The sequence below is a fragment of the Choloepus didactylus genome, chromosome 10 (genome assembly GCF_015220235.1).
Source record: "Choloepus didactylus isolate mChoDid1 chromosome 10, mChoDid1.pri, whole genome shotgun sequence".
Classification (NCBI taxonomy): domain Eukaryota; kingdom Metazoa; phylum Chordata; class Mammalia; order Pilosa; family Megalonychidae; genus Choloepus; species Choloepus didactylus.
The window spans coordinates 28789779-28813014 of record NC_051316.1 but is presented as its reverse complement, the minus strand read 5'-3'; the positions used below and the strand labels follow the sequence as shown (position 1 = coordinate 28813014).

Genomic DNA, 23236 nt, shown 5'->3' with positions numbered 1-23236 from the left:
GTTCCTCCTTCCAAGATGAAAGGAAGAGAGGAAATGAAATTCACAGCAGTTGATTTATTTTAGCTTATTTAAAATGAATGTAGAAAATAAGTAGATTTAAAAAATTAAGTAAGTATAGATGCTACCGTACAAGGACAACCATTAAGAGACCCTCTGTTGGAGATACACCACAATTAACTGAAGTTAATAAGGCTGTCCTCTAATATTTTGGCCTTGTGAACTCAGCATTTGTAACTAAGCTTTAATATTATACTGAGTGATGAAATGCATTCTATAGCTTGTGACTGTAGTAACATTTAAGTAATATTGGTTTTCAGTTTCAATATTTAAATTGTTAGAACATTATCATCTTCACATCATTTAAAACTTTAGTCCTTTATACTTCTGGGATTTTTTTGTCCATAAAATTTTTTCAACTCGTGGTTACTCGGTGACTGATCATTTGTGGCCTCTGGTAGCACTTAAGGGTCTTTGGCCATGTTGTATGAAATGTTTAATTAAAACGTTTTTTCTCCCAAGATGAAGGGAAGAGAGGAAAAAATTCACACCAGATGATTTTGCTATTATACTTCATGGGTAAATGAAAGTTACAGGTTAAATGGACTTTGTACACTATATGTTAGTTTCATTTTCGATGTCACTTTTCCTGTTATCCTGAATAATTAAGAATGACCATAACCCTTATTGCTGCTTAGACACAAAGCAGGCAATTATAAAAATGGATATAGCTAGCTTTACTATGATTTAATTGTTTAAATGGACTTTCAGATTACACTGGAAAGTCCCGTCTTGCTCAATTAGGAGAAAAAATTGATCAAATAGGGTATAATCATACAATAATGATTGGTTGTTATTAGGTGTATGTTTAGATTTTTGAAGCTCAAAGGATTGTATCTATCAAGAAGTAGGAGTAAATGTTGCTGATAAAGTATCATGCTTCTGCCAGTTTTCTTGGCACAGCCTAAGGACTAGTAATCCAAAGCACTTGTTTTTTTCATGCAATAATGACTCTCAGAAAATGCAGGAGGATACCTTTTGTATGCTATTGCTAGTTTCATGTGATTACATTGATGTAGTCAGGAGTTTTAAATCAGTAGTACAATAAAATAATTATAATAATTTTAGCTTAAGGATTTTTATAATAACTAAAATTTAAGATAGCATTTTCTATTCTGTTCAGTCAGTCACCATAATTATTCCAGAATATTCTAGGCAGACAAAATACAAAGATAAAGATGGTCATAGCCCCTGTGTTTAGTGGAGGGAGCCATATTTATAATTATGTGGTATAGTATTGAGAGAGGTGTCTTCTCAGGGCAGTGGGAATTCAGAAAAGTAGAAAATTTTTCTGATCCTCTGATGGGGATGGACATTAGGGAAGGATTCTTAGAGGTTTTTGTTTGTTTAAAAATCCACCTTTTTATTATTTATAATAAATGCACTTAAAAGTAATAAAGAAGAGTTAAAAGCAAAGGGATGGATAAATATAATCATACAAATGCAAACAAAAAGAAAACAAGAATGGATATTGGTGTAAGATAAAGTTGAAATCGAGGCCAGAAACATTAAAAAGTATGAAAAGCTATTATTTAAGAAACACACATATTATAGTACATGTATGTATAACTAATATACATTATCCATAATTGTAATTAAAAGTCATAATTCTGTGTAATCCCTGAAGACAACACAAGAGTCATAGATGATGCACTGAACATAGGCAAGTACATAAAAAATACTCATTTCAGAACTTAAATTAGGCTAAAACAAAGCAAAATTATAGAGGATTTGAATAATACAATTTGTAAGCTTGATTTAACACACAGGGAATTTTCTAAACTACAGAGAATATAATATGCCCTTTGTTTTTGCCCATAGAAATCAATTATGTACCTGGCCATAAAGAAGATGACAATAAATTCCAAAAAGTACAAGAGATTTTATAATACAGAAATTCTAATTATAGCCCAGTAAATTTAGAAATCAACCACAAAAAGATCATTAAAAAAAAATCTTTGTTTGGACATTAAGACACAGTCTAATATTCAGATCAAAGAGGAAATCAAAATTACTAGAACTAATGAATGAATTTAGCAAGATTGTTAGATGATGTCTGTCTTAGTTTGCTAATGCTGCAGAATGCAAAACACCAGAGATGGATAGGCTTTTATAAAACAAGGGTTTATTTCACTACACAGTTACAGTCTTAAGGCCACAAAGCATCCAAGGTAACACCTCAGCAATCAGGTACCTTCACCGGAGGACGGCCAATGGTGTCCGGAAAACCTCTGCTAGCTAGGAAGGCAGCCGGCGTCTGCTCCAAAGCTCCGGCCTCAAAACGGCTTTCTCCCAGGACGTTCCTTTCTAGCAAGCTTGCTTCTCTTCAAAACATCACTCCCAGCTGCACTCAGTTTTTTCCCCCCAAGTCAGCTCATTTATATAGCTCCACTGATCAAGGCCCACCCCGAATGGGCGGGGCCACGCCTCCATGGGAACATCTCATCAAAATTATCTCCCACAGCTGGGTGGGGCACACTCCAAGCAAATCTAACCAACACCAAAACTTCTGCCCCACACAAGACTATAAAGATAATGGCATTTGGGGGACACAATACACTCAAACTGGCACAATGTCAATATATTGGCTTGGGTCAATATACAAAAACTTATTTTCTGTATACTAGCAACACATTAGAAATTAAAATTTTAGAATACCATTTACGATAGCAGCAAAAAATATCCAATACATAGAAATAAATTTAACCAAACATCTGTTAAATTTATTAGAAAACATTTCTGAGAGAAATTAGCTGATTTCATAAATGGAGAGATAGTCGATATTTATGGATTAGAAAAGTCAATATTGCTAAGAAGTCAGTTCTCCCCATATTGATCCACAAATTCAATGCAACTCCAACCCCAAATCCCACCAGCCTTTTATTTTTGTACAAGAATATGCATAGCAGCTTTATTTACAATAGATGAAAACTGGAAATAGCCCAAAATTCTTTCTGTAGTGGAAAGTAAATGATTTCTATTCCATTCATAGAATGGAATACTACCCAGCAATGAAAAAGAATGAACCACAGATAAATACAGTATGGAAGAATTTCAGACATAATATAGAGAAAAAGAAGTCATATGTAAGAGTATCTACTGTTATGAATGTCTTCTTTGAAGTTCAAAATCAGCCCAAACTATTCCATGGTGTTAGAATTAAGAGTAGTGGTTATTCTTGCAGAGGGGACACAATTAAAGAGAAGTTTTAGTAGATGAATTGAAAGTTCACCAGACAGCAAGAGGAAAGTAGGCATTCCTAGATAAGGAACAGCAAGTAAACAAGACATGTACATGTGAAAGAGTATAACACATTTGAAAAACCGTAATTTAGGACCTGGTGTTGCTGGAGAGATGAATAGAAGGATAGGAAATAAAGAACCTCATGTACCAGGCTAAGGGGAAAGGCTTTTATACATCTGTTGATAGAGAGCTACTGAATATTTTTAGCTTGCAGACTGATTTTGGGCTTTCGTTTTAGAAACATGCTGTAGCAATGAAGAAGATGGATTGAGGGGCTAAAATTAGAGGCTGTTGCAGAGTCTAAGCAAAAGAAAATAGGGAAATGGCAGAGGGTATGAAGAAAAGAGAATAGAATTAAGAGATAAACTCAACAGGACCTAGTGATAATTTGTATCTAGAAAGTGTTGGAAGAATAGGCAAGGATGACTGAAGCATCTAGTTTGGACAGTTCTGTAAATAACAGCGACATTGAACAAGGTTATTAGTAGGGGATCTAGTGGTGAAGGCAGGTTGGGTGGATAGAAGGATAACAGTTTGGAGATGCTTATTAAACATTCCAATTGAATTATCTGTACATACAGAAATCATCAGTATATAGGTAGAACTTGAAACTTTAGGAATGAAGAACAATTGGTATAAAGCATAAGATAAATAGGTTAAGTGAATACTTGCTACATTTCTAAGAAGATTGTTGGGAAAAGAGAAGCCAGTGAAGGAGACTTAAGAGTAGTTGAAATATATTGAGAAAACCAAGAAATGCTTGAAAATAATATCTTTTGGATTTGACAGGAGGAGGTTAACTTTAATTTTAGTATCAGAGAACAACAGAGCCAGATTTTGGTGGGGTGAAAAATGGATTAAGAGAAGACATTGGCTGTAGATTATTGTTTTACATTTGGTCCTGAAAGGAAGGAGAAGAAAAAGGTGGCAACTAGGAGGGTTTATAGGCCAAGGTATAATTTTTTTTTGTTTTTATTTTAATGTTTAAGATGCATAAGATCACGTATCTATATTATATATATATATGTATAACAGGCATCCCTTTACACACTTTGGCTAGCTGGAATTTTGATATTTTATTATTTGTCTTTTATTTAAAAAAAATAAAACTTTAAGAAGCATATTACATATTGGTGAATTGATTTTGCCAATGTAAACCAAGCTTAATTTTTGTTGATAACATTTTTTAGGAGTATGAAAATGCTGAAAATGCTTCAACTCAGTCAAAGGGTATGAATAAAAAAGAGAAAAGAAAGAATCACCAGGGGAAAGACAAACCTCTCACAATATCACTAAAAGATTTTCAATCTGAAGGTAATATATGTATGAAATCTGTTACACTGGAAGAACTGTACTTTCTAAGTCTTTATATTTGCTCTACAATTTCATTATTTAAGTTGTAAGTACCTTTCTAATTTTTAAAAATGGAAAATTGTTTTGTTAATGAGTTATTTAGAATGTAAAAAATGTAAACTTGGCTTGGAAATAACTAATAAAATCATTTGTACATTAAAGTAATTTAAAATCTGTTATTAAAATCCCATAAAACTTTAGTAAGAATTTATCTTTTTATATTTTTTACTACATCCCTTTTCGAAAACTCATTGAAAATAAAAATTAACATTTGTAGTTTTTATTTTTAGGGCATCTTGAAACATATTATTGTCCTTGTTTAGAAAGTGATTTTGCTTTCTCTGCCTGGGAAAATTATCTTCAAGTTTCATACTTTGTTGGTCAACCACTTCAAGTTATGTGGAATTACATCTTAGAAAATTGAAATACAAATTTTAGAAACTTATTACCAGAAAGCTCTTTATAAGATAATTCATGTTTTTTATTAACAAAAGACAGAGGGAAATTATACCATCAACTAAACTTTTGAAGACAGACCAAAAAGCACATTATTTTTAATGTGGAAGATGGTAAAAACCCTAAACTAGCATGGTCTAGTATGGTAGCTACTATAATATGTGACAGTTTAAATATAGATTAATTAAAATTAACTAAAGTTAAAAATTCAGTTCCTTGGTTGCAGCAGCCACATTTCAAATATTCAGTAGCGACGTGTGTTAGTAGCTTTCATCTTGGACAGCACAGCTACGAACATTACTATTATCAAAGAAAATTTTTCTGTATAGCTCCACTAATACCAGTCAGAATAATTGCTGATCAAACAAACAGTTATTTGTTCACTGACAGAGCAATTTATTTAATTAATATGAATTTAGCCTTGAAATATTGGGCATTTGTTCTTTGAGGATTAATACTTCCACAGCAGTAATCTCAAAGAAAGAAACCTAAATACTTTACTGTCTTTGGAAACAAGTCTTTCTGTGAAATTGAGGATAAACTTAGAGGGTTATATTGCTTTCATTTGAAGATCAAGAAAGTTTCTCCTTTCAACAAAAGATCAAAGCATATATAAGATAATTATATATTATAGTTATACTAGATATTTAATAATATAATAAATTATATTAAATATAAGTTACATTAAAATATTATATATTTTAATTTTAAAAAAAGAAAGTAAGTTTCTCCCATTATCTGCCTCTCTCATTTGCTTTGCTTTGGGATTAAAAGAATACATGCATGTTAAAATTTCCAAATTCGGTAAGAAATGTATTTCATGAAAGAATAGGCAGAGAGAAACTTGAAAAGAATGCTTTTTCAAACTTCTTAATTTATTTTCCGTATGTTTGACTTATTAAGTACTATGCAAATTTATTAGACGCATTGAGAAAGATATCAGTGTGATACCCTGAAAGGGAAGCTACACAACTATTACAAGTAAGGCAGTTACTGCATTGCATACTAAGTAGAACATGCTAGAAGAATGATTGTATAACCACCAGGATTTGGTACTTTGATTTGACACTTGTGCTTTTGGCATTTACTGTTTTGTACTATTCTGATCAACAGATGCTTTGGAGAACTGGACCAGCTTTTAGATTCTCTATCTTAAGAAAGCTATTCTATTAAATTATTTTTAATCCTTGAGAATGGGAAAATTTCTTCTCTACATGTGTTGTTAAATATTGGATAACCTGATCATCTCCAGTTTAAATAAAAACACTTGCTCCCTGTTTGTACTTTAGTTTCAATGTTGGATCTGTGTAGATTCTCTTCTGTCTTCCCTATCCTCATTCTGCTCTCAGTAATCTCTTTCCAGAAATGCTGTATTATTACTAAGTCAATGATTTGTTTCTGTTAGATATATGGGAGAAGAGGGTTTTTTTTTCCTTTTGTATTCATTCAGTAAATACATCAGTTTTTAGAATTTTTTCAAAATATTATCAAATCATTATGATGTATATTTTTAAAATAAAAAACATTAATAGTTTTAAAGGACCCAAATGACTATTTTACCCCTGATTTCATTCCACAAAGGCGTGATCTGAAAATGAAAATTTTTTGTAGTTTACAGTACCCTGTGATTTGATTTTTGGACTTATTTGTCCCTCCTTGACTTTTCCCCCATCTTCCACAAAATTATGTGAAACCAAAAAAACTAAATTATATGTAAAACTCATAGATGGCTTCTATAACTCTAATTATAATTTTGAAATTCTCTTATATTACTTTGTTTAAAAGTTTTTACATGTTAAAAACTTTTAATGTTAATTTCCATCAATGAAGTCTCACTTTTTTTTTTCATTTACAGATAACATTTGTAAAAAGACTGAGGTAAGTCTTGCTGTAACCATCTTTATTCTAGAAGATATTTGGTTATTTTAAGAATAATACTTTACTATTTAGCCAGTAAGTGTTTTTTGAGACATAGCCATTTAAAGGACAATGCACAGGTTTGTTTTGAGAGAACCCAATCATGTTTCTGGAGATTGTAAGGATATAAAATACATTATAGTAAAGTAAAAATTTGATTATTTACATAAGTATAATATATTTGGCTTTATCTTAATTTTTTGTATATGAGCCAAAAGGTCTACCACATGTGTGGTAAGCTTAAAATTTCAGGCAGAAGTAGTGTAACACTCCAAGTCAATATTTTAATCTTTATTAAAAACCTATCCTGAGAACATGTGTCAAGAAGGTATTTTGGAATTATGGAAATTGTGAGGCAAGTTGTGATTCTATAGTTTTACCTATGCGTAAGATTAACCTGATTATAACATCTCTTAGCATTCACCATTAGAGGATAGAGCAAAGCCTGCAAACCTCCTTGTGTTGTTGGCTCCTTTTTTTTTTTTAATGATTTTTTTGAGGTGAAATTCACATAACATAAAATTAGCCATTTTAAAGTGAGTAATTCAGTGACATTTATTAATTCACAATGTTGTGCAACCACCACCTCTAACTAATGCTAAAATATTTCCATCACTCAAGTAAAACCTTTACCCATTAAGCTATTTCTCTCTGTTCCCCTCTTCCTGTAGTCCCTAGGGGCCACTGATCTGTGTTTTGTCTTTATGGGTTTGTCTGTTTTAGATATTTCATATGCATGGAGTCATACAGTGTATAACCTTTTGTGTCTGGCTCCTTTCAATTAGCCTAATGTTTTGGAGGTTCATTCACATTGTAGTATGTATCATTACTTCATCTCTTTTTATGGCTGAATAATTGTGTGTGTGTGTGTACACCACAATCTGTTTATCCTTTCATCTATTGATAGGCATTTGGACTGACTCTACTCTTTGGCTGTTGTGAACAATGCTACTATGAATATGTATTTACATATAATTGTTTGTTAACCTGTTTTCAGATCTTCTGGGCATATACCAAGGAGTAGAAATGCAGTTCATATGGTAATTCTGTTTGACTTTTTGAGAACCACCAAACTGTTCTCCTCAGTAGCTAAACCATTTTACATTCCCACTACTTTTTTTTTTTTATTCCAGTACAGCCTCTATAAACCTGTTAGAATTGAGAGAGAATACTGCTATAAAATCTACTTTAATATTTAGGAAGACACTAATAAAATGGTAGAGTTCTTTTGAATTTTTAGGTAATTATTTGAAAGTTTCATTATCCTTCTATTTTTTTTTAATTATAACCATGTTATTTCCAGAACCTGAAATATCCTCTTTATTTGGAAAAATTTAAGCCATATTCCAAATCAGAAAGACTTATTGTAAACAGTAGTTGAAGTCTTTGAGCATCCGTTTGCTCAGATATGACCACTGAAGAATTTTATATTTGTCCAAAAACTGAGCATGGCTACAGATTGAACAGAACAGATTGTTCATTGTCAGCTGCTGCTAGAAAGCAACTGCTAGGAAGTGCAATTTCTTTGACAGAAGCATTGTCTTCTGGCATGTTTTGGGGTCTTTATTCTGCATTCGGTGTGAATGTCCATTTTCATGGTTTGGAGAGAGGCAGCCCATGTCTCCATTGAGGTGCTGGACCCTGTCTCAGCAGCCTGCCCACCGTTCTCCACTTCCCCGACTCTGGTTACTGTTGGCTATCTGGACCTATGTATGCATTTTTTTGCTAATCCTATTGATTAAAATTTTTTATGGTCAGATGTTAATTGATTTCACTTTAGACTACATATATGGCTTCTCACCACTTTTTTTTTGTTTCAGGCATTTGTTTGACATTTGTAAGAAAGCCACATCTAAACAGCTGACTATATTAATAATTTAGTCCTTAACTGTGCATACAGACACAGAATTTATTTGTTAAAACAGATGAATAAAATTCATTTAAGTTATTTAGAAATCAACATCACTGTTTCTTAAATTAAAATTTAAATGATCACAGATGTAGACTTGAGAATTAATTCCATGTTTGAGAGTAGAAAACGTACTTTTGGACTGATCCAGATTGTTTTTTAATTAGAGAAGTTGTACATTTACAGAAGGATCATGCAGAAAAAAACACCTCTTTTTAACTTTTTGCATTAGTGTGATACCTTTCTTACAGTTGATGAGAGAATATTATTATAATTGTACTATTAACTATGGTCCAGAGTTTACATAAGGGTTCAATGTTGTGTTGTACAGTCCTATGGTTGTGTTGTTTTTTTTTTTTTTTTCAATTTTTTTTCTAGCAACATGTATACCACCTAAAATTTCCCCTTTTAACCACATTTAGGTGTATAATTTAGTGGTGTTACTTACATTTACAATATTGTATTACCATCACTACTATCCATTACCAAAATTTTTCCATCACTCCAAACAGAAACTCTGCAACAGTTAAGATTCCTAACCTCCACCTGGCCTCTGTTAACCTGTTTTAGTTTTTGCTCATTCTATGAATTTGCCCATTCTAATTATTTCATATCAGTGTGATCATACAATATTTGTTCTTTTCTTTCTGGCTTATTTTACTCAACATGATGCCTTCAAGGTTCATCCATGTTGTCATGTGTATCAGAATTTTGTTCCTTTTCTCAGGTGACTAATACTCCATTGTGTGTATATACCACATTTTGTTTGTCCAGTCATGATGGACACCTGAGTTGCTTCCATCTTTTGGCAAGTGTGAATAATGCTGTTGTAAACATCAGTGTGCAGATACCTATGTGAGTCCATGCTTCCAATTCTTTTGGGTATATACCTAGAAGTGTGATTGCTGGATCAGTAGTAATTCTATACTTAACTTTCTGAGGGCCCACCAAACTTTTCCACAGTGGTTGTACCATTTTACATTCCCACCAACAATGAATGAGTGTTCCTGTTTCTCTACATCTTCTCCAACACTTTTGATTTTTAGTTTTTTAAATAGTAACCATTCTAGTGAGTGTGAAATGGTATCTCATTGTGGTTTTTATTTGCAGTTCCCTAAAGAGTAATGATGTTGAGTATCTTTTCATGTACTATTCAGCCGTTTGTATACCTTCTTTAGAGAAATGTCTAATAAAGTTTTTTCTCCATTTTTAAATTGGGTTGTTTGCCTTTTTGTTGCTGAGTTGTAGGATTTCTTTATAAATTTTGGATATTAAACCCTTACCAGCTATGTGATTTCCAAGTATTTTCTCCCATCCAGTAGGTTGTCTTTTTTACTTTCGTGATAAAGTCCTTTGATATCTGGAAGTTTTTAAATTTGATGAAGTTCCATATCTATTTTTTCTTTTATTGCTTGTGGTTTTGGTATAAAGTCTAAGAAACCATTGCCTAACACAGAGGTCCTGAAGATGCTTCCCTGCATTTTATTCTAGGAGTTTTATAGTCTTGGTTCTGATATTTAGGTTCTTTGATCCATTTTCAGCTAGTTTTTTGTATATGGTGTGAAGTAGGGGGTTCCACATTTTTTGTTAAACCCATTGTTTTATTTGGGGGATAACTTTATACACATGAGAAAGCTGGTACGAGTGGTATATCCAGTTCCTAAGAGTGCACCAGCAACTGTTAGTAGAAGGAAAAATAATTTTTATAAACCATTTCCAGGCTTGCTTTTTCTTATTTATTGATTTGAGAAGAAAAGAAAGGCAGGCTGGCAGGATCTTAGCTATTTAATGTATTCAAGATTTGTTTAAAGAAGCATTTGTATGTGGTATTATATATTTGTCTTCCATTATTATTTTAGAGCTCTGTTATAATTGTCTTCTATTAATTGACATATAATAAAATTTGCTTTTAAGAATCCTGATGATTACTTCATGTTCTGTATTTGTAAATGCAGTCTAATTATAATCAGTTTCCTACATAACTATTTTAAGAAATTAGTCAAATGAATACATAATTCACATTATCCTTTGACAGTTGTTAAAAGTAAACCAAAATTATGTTTCATTTCCATTAGATGTATTACTCACTTTCTGCAACTTGAATACTTAAATGTTACATTGATTATGCCATTGCTTAATGAATTTAGAAAAACATTTTTCAGAGAGTTCAAAAAGTAAGTCTGCAAAAAAGTCTCATTAAATTCTGTAATGAAATATTTCTTGCTCCTACAAGTTACTAGTCTTTGTTATACTATATAATGAATAATTGACTTCTTTCCATTGTTAATATGTCATGGTTACTCTAGATCTAGTTTCTGATCTCTGTTGAAAACAATTTGGGTTATGCTTCTTACCAATCCCTTGTTAAATCAGGTTTTACTGGATAAAATTTAAAAGGGAAAAGATTTTTTACTTTATTGATAGGAGGTGAGAGAATGAGAAGTAGTCTAACTAGCTATATATTCATCTGTTAGCTAAATTTGTTTTCTGGTTGATTTCATCATTCCCATTTTTCTTTTTCTGTCCATATTGATTTTGTGTTACTAATCTCAATGCTTTCTTCCCAGTCCAAATTCTTTGTAATCTGTCTCAATGCAACAATTAGAATAAAAATGACACTTGGAGGAGTGGGGAGTGGGGAATGAAAAAAATTAGCTTTTCTTCATTAAATGTTCAGGAGGTGTCAGCTGCCACTATTACCCCAGCCCCCTACCCCTCCTTAACTACAGTACAGTCAGGGACATCCCAAGAGAATTCTAGACAAGCAGAATGAAAAAGAGAGTATTACAAAACCTCAACTAATCATGCCTTTTGAGGAGTATTATTTGATTAAAGTTGCTGTTTTCTTATTTTTTATCTTAATGTATTGCCTTCTTAAATGCTAGTACTGCTAGGAAGGCTATCTCATAGCTACCCTTTTCTCTTTGGTCTCAATTTTATCTGTCCTTCCCAACTCCTGTCCTTTTAGTATACAGTTCTAGTGATCACCTTATGTCTTGAGGTCGTAAAAAGTCAGATCTTCAATATGCTTGAATAGACTATGGAAGGGTCCCCACGAAACTGTAATAGAGGTTGCCAAAGGTAGGGAAGGAAGCCTTACTGAGACAGGCATAGGAGACAGATTTACTTTTCACAGTATAAACTTTAGAATTTTCTGTCATGTCGATGTATTAACTGTTGAAAATAATAATAAAAAGCACTGGGTGAAGGAGAGATCTGGGGAACAAACCTCTCTGGTTTCACAGCCTATTCCCTTTTCATTGTGCCATACTTCCACCGTGTCTACTTTTAGCTGGTTAAATGAGCTTGGATAAGTAATTTATTCACTTTAGGCCCAGTTAAATTAGCGGAAAACTAAGATAGGATCTGTTGCTATCTAATATTATGATAAATGATCAGCCTGAGATTGAAATAAATAATAGAGAAATATAGGGGAAGTTGGCTGAGTAGGTGAAGTGGATGGGCTTCTCCTCTGTCAGAGTAACTAGAAAGGGGCTGGAGGACACCAGGGACCGCAGTTCCAGGGTGTAACTGACCGTAGAGGGTCCCCCACAGTATGTGGTGGGGACACCCAACAAAAACAGAGGAGAATGGGGTGAGTTCATTACCGCCTGGACCCCCCCACCCCACCAGGCTGGCAACAGTAAAACTACCAATGGGCAAGTGAGTGAGCAGCAGCTCTCCACTCCCATCCACCTACCTTGACAGTTTGCTGGGGGGTGATCCTCCAAAGCCAAACAGCGGGGAGCTCCCGTGAGGGAACCTGGCGGGCTGCAATTGCTCTTCCCCCATGGAAGTTTGGGGGGGTGCAGCATTGAGAAGTGGGGAAGGGAGAGGCACCATACCAGCGATCAGGAGCCCTTCCCACACCCCCAGAGACTCACAGGTGCAGGGCAGACAGAGAATCGGCAGGCAGGCCCCATGTCCCACCTGTAGGGGGTGCCCTTGATCAGGCTCCCTCCCTGACTACTTGGGGCCCATGTTCTTGCCCCAGGACCAGGATTCCCCAGAGCACATGGAGATCTAGTGCACTGACTGGTTCCCCACCTGGTTTGGGCTCTGCCCACTGCACAGAAGAAGTTCGGGGAAGATCTACTTGAGAGCACCCACCTGCTGATAGGACTGGGAAACTGCACTCCAGCAAACCAAATTATATATAAATGCTCAATTAATTCTGCACTTCCCAAAATAACCCTCTCAAAACAAGCAAATGCCCCAAAGCCAGCAGAAAATTACAAAGCCCTTGAAGAAGCTATGGACAAGCCAAACAAATAAATTAAAAAGCCAGAAGAGACACAAAATTTGGAGCAATTAATCAAAGAAGTACACAGAAATACCAATATTATGGCTCAGGATATAAAGGACATGAAGACCCTAGAAAAGCATAAAGAAGAATTTGCAAAAGCAAATTAAAAAAATAGCAGATTTTATTGAAATAAAAAATTCTGTTGATCAAATTAAAAATATTCTTGAGACACGTAGCACCAGATTCAAAGAAGTAGAAAAACAAATTAGTGACCTTGAAGATAGGGTGATGGAAAGTTGAAAGCACAGAAGGAGGAATGGTGAAAAAAGTCAAAAAATTTGAAATGAATATCAGGGAAATGATAGACAACCTGAAGCGCACAAATATAAGAATCTCCGATGTTCCAGGAGGGAAAGAGAAGAGTAAAGGGCTAGGAAGAGTATTCGAAGAAATTGTTGGGAAAAACTTCCCAACCCTTCTAAACAACATAAATATCCAAATTAAAGATGCCCAGTGAACTCCAAAAAGAATAAATCCAAATAAACCTACTGTGAGACATATACTGATTAGACTGTCAAATGCTAAAGAGGAGAGACTTCTGAAAGCAGCAAGAGAGGAGCGATTCACCACATAACAAGGGAAACAACATAAGACTAAGTATTGGCTACTCAGAGGGCACCATGGAGGCACGAAGGCAGTGGTATGACATATTTCAGATTCTGAAAGAGAAAACTTGCCTGCCAAGAATCCTTTATCCAGCAAAACTCTCCTTCAAAATTGAGGGAGATTTTAAAATTTTCACAGACAAACATGCTGAGAGAATTTGTTAACAAGAGACTTGCCCTGCAAGAAATACTAAAAGGAGCTCTACCAGCTGAGAAAAAAAAAAAAAAAAAGAATGGCGAGAGAGGTCTGGAGAAGAGCACAGAACAGAAGAGTTATTAGTAATGGTAACTTAAAGGAAAAAAAGAGGAGAAAAAGATCTAACAACTGAAAACCCAAGGATAAGATGGCTGGTTCAAGGACTCCCTTCACAGTTATAACTTTGAATGTGAATGGATTAAACTCTCTAATTGAAAGATACACACTGGTAGAATGGATTAAAAAATATAACCCAGTGATACGCTGTTTACAAGAGACTCAGACCCTGTGATACAAAGAGACTGAAAGTGAAAGGATGGAAAAAAATATTACACACAAACTGCAATCAAAAGAAAGCTGAAGTAGCTATGCTAATATTGGACAAAATAGACTTTAAATGCAAAGATGTCATAAGAGATAAAGAAGGGCACTATATGTTAATAAAAGGGATATTTCACCAAGAAGAATTAACAGTTACAAAATGTTTGTGCACCCACTCAAGGAGCTCCAAAATACATGAGACAAACATTGGCTAAATTGAAGGGAGCAATAGAAACATCTACAATAACAGTGGGAGACTTCAATACACCACTCTCTTCTATAGATAGAACAACTAGACAGAGGACCAATAAGGAAACTGAGAACCTAAACTATATAAATGAATTAGACTTAATTGATATTTATAGATCATTACATCCCAGAGTACCAGGATACACATTCTTCTCTAGTGCCCGTGGAATGTTTTCCAGGATAGATCATATGTTGGGGCACAAAACAAGGCTTAATAAATTTGAAAACATTGAGATTATTCAAAGCACATTCTCTGACCATAATGGAATGCAACTAGAAATCAACAACCACCAAGAAACCAGATTTGCCGCAAATATATGGAGGTTGAATGACACACTCCTAAACAACCAGTGGGTGAAAGAAGAAATTGCAAGACAAATTGGTAAATATCTAGAGAACAGTGAAAATGAGAACACAGCATATCAGAACCTCTGGGATGCAATGAAGGCAGTGCTGAGAGGGAAATTTATAGCTCTAAATGCTATAACTGAAGCGGCTAGATAATGATCAGCAAACTAACCCTAAAGCAAGTAGACAAAAAGAAATAAAAAAGATTATAGCAGAAATAAATGAGCTGGAAACAACAACAACAAAAAATAGAATAAATAAAACCAAAAGTTTGTTCTTTGAGATCAACAAGATTGAGAGTCCCTTGGCTAGCCTGACAAAGTCAGAAAGAGACAAGACCCAAATAAACAAAATCAGAAATGAGATGGGAATAATTACTAGAGATCCTGAAGAAATAAAAAAAAAATCATAAGAGGATACTATGAAAAACTGTATGCCAACCAGCTAGACAATTTAGAGAAAATGGACAGTTTCCTGGAAACACATGAACAACCTAGGCTAACCCAAGAAATAGAAGACCTCAACAAACCAATCAGAAGCAAAGAGATCCAATCAGTCATCAAAAATCTACCTACAAATAAAAGCCCAGGGCCAGATGGCTTCACAGGGATTTTACCAAACTTTCCAAAAAGAATTGACACCATTCCTGCTCAGACTCTTTGAAAAAATTGAGGAAAAATGAACACTACCTAACTCATTTTATGAAGCTAATATCATTCTGAAACCAAACCAGATAAAGGCACTATAAAAAAGGAAAACTATAGGAAATCTCCCTAATGAATATAGATGCAAAAATCCTAAACAAAATACATGCAAAATGAATCTAAAGGCACATTAAAAGAATTATACACCACGACCAAGTAGGGTTCATTCCTGGCATGCAAGGGTGGGTCAACGTAAGAAAATCAATTAACGTAATTCAACATGTTAAATCAAAAGGGAAAAATCAAATGATCATCTCAATAGACGCTGTAAAAGCATTTGGCAAAATTCGACTTCTGTTTTTGCTGAAAACACTTCAAAAGGTAAGAATTGAAGGAAACTTCCTGAATATGATAAAGGGAATATATGAAAAGCCCGCAGCCAGCATAGTACTCATCAGCGAGAGGTTGAAAGCCTTCCCTGTAAGATCGGGAACGAGACAAGCATGGTCACTTTCACCTCTGTTATTCAACATTGTGCTAGAAGTTCTAGCCAGCGTAGTTCACCAAGATAAAAGAAATAAAAAGTATCCAGATTGGAAAGGAAGAAATAAAACTGTCGTTATTTGCAGATGATACAATCTTATATTTGAAACATCCTGAGACTTCAACCACAAAGCTACTTGAGCTAATAAACAAATTCAGCAGAGTGGTGGGATAAAAGATTAATGCACATAACAGTAATGTTCCTATACACTAGTAACGACCTAATTGAAGAGGCAATCAGAAAAAAATTCCATTCACAATAGCAACTAAAAAAATCAATTACCTAGGAATAAACTTAACCAAGGATGTAAAAAACCTCTCACAAAAAATTACCAAATTTTACTAAAAGATAAAAAAGAATCATTTTCAAGACCTACTATTAGGAGATCACTTCTTAGATCTTACAACCAAAGAAAGAAAAAATAGATAAATGGGAACTCAAAATCAAAAGCTTCTGTACCTCAAAGAATTTGTCAAAAAGGTGAAGAGGCAGCCAACTCAATGGGAGATAATATTTGGAAACCATGTATCTGATAAGAGACTAATATCTTGCATATATAAAGAAATCCTACAACTCAGTGACAATAGCACAAACAATCCAATTATAAAATGGGCAAAAGATATGAAAAGACATTTCTCCTAAGAAGAAATATGCTCATCTTCGCTAGCTGTTGGGGAGATGCACATCAAGATCACAGTGAGATATCTCACACCATTAAGAATGGCTGCCATCCAACAAACAAGAAATACAGATGCTGGAGAGGATGTGGATAAATTGGAACTCCTATTCATTGCTGGTGGGTCTATATACAGCCACTCTGGAAGACAATTTGGTGGTTTCTCAGAAAACTAGATATTGAATTACCTTATGATCTGGTAATTCTACTTCTTGGTATATACCCAGAAGATTTGAAAGCAGTGACACGAACAGACATTTGTACACTGATGTTCATAGCGGCATTGTTCACAGTTGCCAAGAGATGGAAACAATCCAGGTGTCCTTCAACAGACAAGTGGATAAACAAAATTGATATATACATACAATGGAATACAATGCAGCACTAAGAAGTGACAAGGTCTTGAAACATATGACAACATGGATGAAACTTGAAGATCTAATTCTGAGTGAAGTAACTCAGATGTAAAAGGAGAGAGATTGTATGTTACCACTTCTATGAACTATCTGAACAAAGTAAAATGAATGTCTTATAATGTAAGAATATTGGGGACCTAATGACAGTAGCTAGTGAGGAAGAATGATAATCTAATATGTTCAGATATGTTAATGATGGTGAATTCAAAGGTGTGGTATGGATAGGGGTGATGATTGTTAATGGGATTATAAGAAGGCGAATAGGAATGAAAAAGTTTGTTTAAAGGCATGTTTCCCACAGATCAGCACCACAAATAAGGTATGACACTGGCACAGAGAGTTGATAACAGAAGGGTACATGGGAAAAATCTACACATTGTATACTAGGGACTATAAGTAATAGGAATACCATACTGTATAAAAGTTTCACTCACTAAGTTTATTCTTCAGAAACTGAAATCCTTTAGAGTGCTCCTATGCCAGCTAAGTCCCCAAACACAGAGGCAACAGCCTCTTCAAGACATCAACTCAATATGTCCCATTTGCTCTTAAAGTTGACACCCCTTGTCAACATGAACAGGTTAGGGTGGTCACTGCCTAGACATTCTTGAAAATCGGGAAAGTGATTAAAATAGAGGAAGGGGTAGCAACAGACGAGATGGAATTTAACAAAGGATTATGAATACTGAATCTCTATATAGTTTTCTTTTTCTTAGTTACTACGGTACTAGAATAGTTAAAAGGAAAGAATTGAAATGGTGAACCTGTAACCCATAGCATTCTTTGAAATTTGTTCTATAGCTACTTGTTAAATTGTAATTTGAAAGCTATACCTTTATGTAGGTATGTTAGATTTCACAATAAGGAAATGACTGAAACTAGGATACTATAACTCATAATAACTTTGGAAATTTCCTATATATCTACTAGTTAAATCATACTTTGAAAGATACTACCTTTATATATATATATATATAATATATATATTTATATATATTATTTATATATATAAATATATATATTTATATATAAATATATATATTATTTATATATAATATTTATATATTATACATATATAAATATATATATAATATATATAATATTTCAAAGTAAGGAAATAACTGAAACTGAAATTGTAATCTATAATCTTTTATTTATTTATTTTTTTAAATTCAGTTTTATTGAAATATATTCACAAACCATACAGTCATCCATGGTATACAATCAACTGTTCACAGTATGATCATATAGTTATGCGTTCATCACCACAATCTATTTCTGAACATTTTCCTTACATCAGAAAGAATCAGAATAAGAATAAAAAATAAAAGTGAAAAGAGAATACCCAAACCATCCCCCCATCCCACCCTATTTGTCATTTAGTTTTTACTCCCATTTTTCTACTGATTTTTTTCAATTTTTTAACTTTGTTTATCAAAAAATTAAAAACAAACAGGCAAACAACAACCAAAAAAACCCCACAACATTTCAAACAAAGCAATGGATTAAGGAAAACAAATAACCTAAAATAACTACTTTGCTTCCAATATGTTCCTACCATACCTCAAGAAAATTAATAACCCTGTCCAAACAGAGGAGTAAGAAAAACAAATAATCTAAAATAACTACATTGCTTCCAACATGTTCCTACCATACCCCAAGAAAATTAACAACCCCTAAGAAAACAAAGGAATAAGAGAAAAAAAAAAAAACCTAAAATAACTCTATTGCTTCCAACATGATCTTACTATATCCAAGAAAGTTTACAAACCATAATCATTCCTGAGCATTCCCATAACATTGAGATTACCCTCCATAGTTTATGTGTTCTTATTAGATTATCATTCCCCCTCCACTAATTGGTATCTCTAGGTCCCCTACATTCTACAGTATAAAACATTGTACATTTTTCACAGAATTCACATTAGTGGTAACATACAATATCTCTCTTTTTGTGCCTGGCTTATTTTGCTCAGCATTATGTCTTTTTTTTTTTTTTTTTTTTTTTTAAATCTTCATTTTATTGAGATATATTCATATACCACGCAGTCATACAAAACAAATCGTACTTTCGATTGTTCACAGTACCATTACATAGTTGTACATTCATCACCCAAATCAATCCCTGACACCTTCATTAGCACACACACAAGAATAACAAGAATAATAATTACAGTGAAAAAGAGCAATTGAAGTAAAAGGAACACTGGGTACCTTTGTCTGTTTGTTTCCTTCCCCTATTTTTCTACTCATCCATCCATAAACTAGACAAAGTGGAGTGTGGTCCTTATGGCTTTCCCAATCCCCTTGTCACCCCTCATAAACTACATTTTTATACAACTGTCTTCACGATTCATGGGTTCTGGGTTGTAGTTTGATAGTTACAGGTATCCACCACCATCTACCCCAATTCTTTAGAACCTAAAAAGGGTTGTCTAAAGTGTGCATAAGAGTGCCCACCAGAGTGACCTCTCGGCTCCTTTTGGATTCTCTCTGCCACTGAAGCTTATTTCATTTCCTTTCACATCCCCCTTTTGGTCAAGAAGATGTTCTCCGTCCCACGATGCCGGGTCTACATTCCTCCCCGGGAGTCATATTCCACGTTGCCAGGGAGATTCACTCCCCTGGGTGTCTGATCCCACGTAGGGGGGAGGGCAGTGATTTCACCTTTCAGGTTGGCTTAGCTAGAGAGACAGGGCCACATCTGAGCAACAAAGAGGCATTCGGGAGGAGGCTCTTAGGCACAACCATAGGGAAGCCTAGCCTCTCCTTTGCAGCAACCGTCCTCCCAAGGGTAAAACCTGTGGTAGAGGGCTCAACCCATCAAACGACCAGTCCCCTATGTCTGTGGTCATGTTAGCAACCATGGAGGTGGGGTAGGCGAATACCCCTGCATTCTCCACAGGCTCCTCAAGGGAGCACTACATCTTTTTTTTTTCCTTGTTTTTCTTTTTTTTTTTTTTTTTTTTAACTTTCCCTTCTTTTTTAAATCAACTGTATGAAAAAAAAGTTAAAAAGAAAACAAACATACAATAAAAGAACATTTCAAAGAGACCATAACAAGGGAGTAAGAAAAAGACAACTAACCTAAGATAACTGCTTAACTTCCAACATGTTCCTACTTTACCCCAAGAAAGTTACCTACTATAGCAACATTTCTCTGAACTTGCTCCTACTATATCCATCAGAAATTAACAGACCATAGTCATTCCTGGGCATCCCCAGATCGTTAAATAGCTTATCTGTTCTTCTTGGATTATTGTTCCCCCTTCCTTAATTGCTCTCTATTGCTAGTTCCCCTACATTCTACATTATAAACCATTTGTTTTACATTTTTCAAAGTTCACATTAGTGGTAGCATATAATATTTCTCTTTTTGTGCCTGGCTTATTTCGCTCAGCATTATGTCTTCAAGGTTCAACCATGTTGTCATATGTTTCACGAGATCGTTCCTTCTTACTGCCGCGTAGTATTCCATCGTGTGTATATACCACATTTTATTTATCCACTCATCTGTTGAAGGACATTTGGGTTGTTTCCATCTCTTGGCAATTGTGAATAATGCTGCTATGAACATTGGCATGCAGATATCTGTTCGTGTCACTGCTTTCCGATCTTCCGGGTATATACCGAGAAGTGCAATCGCTGGATCGAATGGTAACTCTATATCTAGTTTTCTAAGGAACTGCCAGACTGACTTCCAGAGTGGCTGAACCATTATACAGTCCCACCAACAATGAATAAGACTTCCAATTTCTCCACGTCCCCACCAGCATTTGCAGTTTCCTGTTTTTTTAATGGCAGCCTGTCCGTCGCCTTCTCGCTCGGTCCCACGCGTCCTGTCCTCGGCCGGCAAGGAGAACAGAGGGAAAGAGGGAGAAACACAGACAAACTGACACTTGAGGCACACAATGGCAGTGAATGCAAGCCTTTTACTGGAGTCAGGAAGAAAACTTTCTCTGTTACATATTCCACGCGAGGCTTTACACCCCGTGGGAGAACAACCTCTATGCGGCCGTCAGGCACGGCTCCCTGTGGGCTGTCTCTCCGAGGCTAGCCCGGGCAATTTCTTATATACAATAGTTACAACCAATGTGCTGGCACTACGTAAGCGTGTACAATAGGCTAGCAGCAACCGCTGCCCCATGCGTCATATGCGGAAACGGGATGCAGGCGCCATCTTGGCTCACTCGATAGGCGGGGGTAACTCTAGAGCAGGTCGCGGCGTGTCCACTAGGCCCTAACTCTAGAGCAGGTCGCGGCATGTCCACTAGGCCCTAACCCGGAAAGCGGCTCTCCACATCTCCCCCCTTATTATATATTTCAACCCAGTGTCTCCATTGATGAGTGTACTCCCGTGGGCTTGAGTGACCCACTACATGTTTTGGTGCTTTGGGGAGTCTGGACTAGGCCCCTGCCATCTTACGGCGGAACCTCTGGCACCGACCAGAATGCTTACCTCATATAGAGACCGGAGAGCCCGTGAGCTGGAAACGACGTGACTCTCCCTACAGTACTTCGCCTCGTAACCGGGGAACGATAGTTGGGACAGGAGAGTGGCATCCAGCGTCAAAGGCGTCACTAGGCGTCTCTGTGCAATGGCCAGAGCCCTGTGTGGCCACAACCAGGACCCCGCCTAAGAGACTCGCCTGAGACAAAATTTGAGACTGCTGGAACTATCTGCTAAATCCGGGATATGGCCATGGACTCTGCCGCGAACCCTGCCCCAGAGTGCCCCACCCCGAAGGGGATCGATCAGTCGAGAGCCTGCTGTCCAATATGAGGGAGGAGTAAAAGGAATCAACGATAGTTCAGCGAGGTGGGGGCTCAGCAGTGACAAGGCGTTCAGTCGATTGTCGATGGCTTAGCTGCTGCGGGCTAGGTGAAGGAGTCATAGGCGGAGGGAGGTTCAAAGTTCAACAATTCAGAGAAGCCGGAGCGCGATGTTGGTGCGATGCTTTTGCGACCGAGAAAAGCCTCGTGGTCGTCGAGTCGACCGATGGCGATGGGGTCGTGGAGGTTCGGCTGGCCTTCCGGAGCAGTGGTCATCAGAGGTGGCGAGTTGCTGGTAAAAAATAGCATCAGTTTGTTTTCTTACTAGTTGGACGATTCTGCGAATAATGCAGGGTCCTAAAGTGAGGGCTAGAATGATCATTAGTAAGGGGCCGAGGAGAGGGAGGAGGTAAGGGAGGAGGGGGGTAAAGATGTGGGACCAATAACTTGTGGCTTCACGGTCTCTTCTACGTCGCTCCAGTCCCTCTCGGACCTTCTTTAAGCTGTCCGCGGCGAGACCCGTGGTGTTGGCATACACACAACACTCTTCCCCTAGGGCGGCACAGAGGCCTCCCTCTTTGAGGAGCAGAAGATCGAGGCCTCGGCGGTTTTGGAGCACCACCTCAGAGAGGGAATTGACAGAATTTTTAAGATGGGAAATAGCGTCTTGTAGGTGACGGATGTCTTCGTCGACAGCCGCCCGGAGATGAGTTAGGGCGGAACTTTGACTGGCTAATGCAGCAATCCCGGTGCCAGCGCCTGCAAGACCTAGGAGGGAGGCAATCGTGAGGGCGGTGATGGGTTCTCGCTTTTGCAGAGTGGCAGGAACTGCAGTTGTTTCCAGGCGGAGGAAGAAGTCTTCCTCACTGTGGTATAGGACCCTAGGGATAAGGACAATCAGGAGGCAAGTTTCTTTATATTCATTGATGACATTCGTGCTGAGACAGGGGGTAAGTCCTGTAGAGGAGCAGAGCCATTGGGAGGAGTTATGAGGAATGAGAAATTTTGCCGAGCTGCTGGGAGATGAATAGCTGGCACAGGCTGTGAGGTTGGGAGAGTTACTTGAGCGAGGGCGGATGCACTTTCCTGTAAAGGAGACTGAATGAAAGGTTAGGGGGATAACTGAGGTATTCCAATTGCATTCCGAGGGGTTGTCTTCTGCATTTTCTGAAAAGGAGAAGTTGGAGGCGACGGGCTCATACAGTGAGGAAGAGGTGGAGAGG

General features: G+C 36.3%; 1 protein-coding gene across 4 annotated transcripts in view; it reads left to right on the top strand.

Moving 5' to 3' along the window:
• The window catches only part of GKAP1 (G kinase anchoring protein 1), a 157714-nt gene that overhangs the window by 38121 nt on the left and 96357 nt on the right, over nucleotides 1-23236 (top strand). For all 4 annotated transcript variants that reach the window (XM_037851149.1, XM_037851151.1, XM_037851152.1 and 1 more), the window contains exons 6-7: nucleotides 4491-4614; nucleotides 6965-6987. In XM_037851149.1, coding sequence (XP_037707077.1) covers nucleotides 4491-4614; nucleotides 6965-6987 — 147 coding nt within the window. The remainder of the gene's footprint in view (nucleotides 1-4490; nucleotides 4615-6964; nucleotides 6988-23236) is intronic.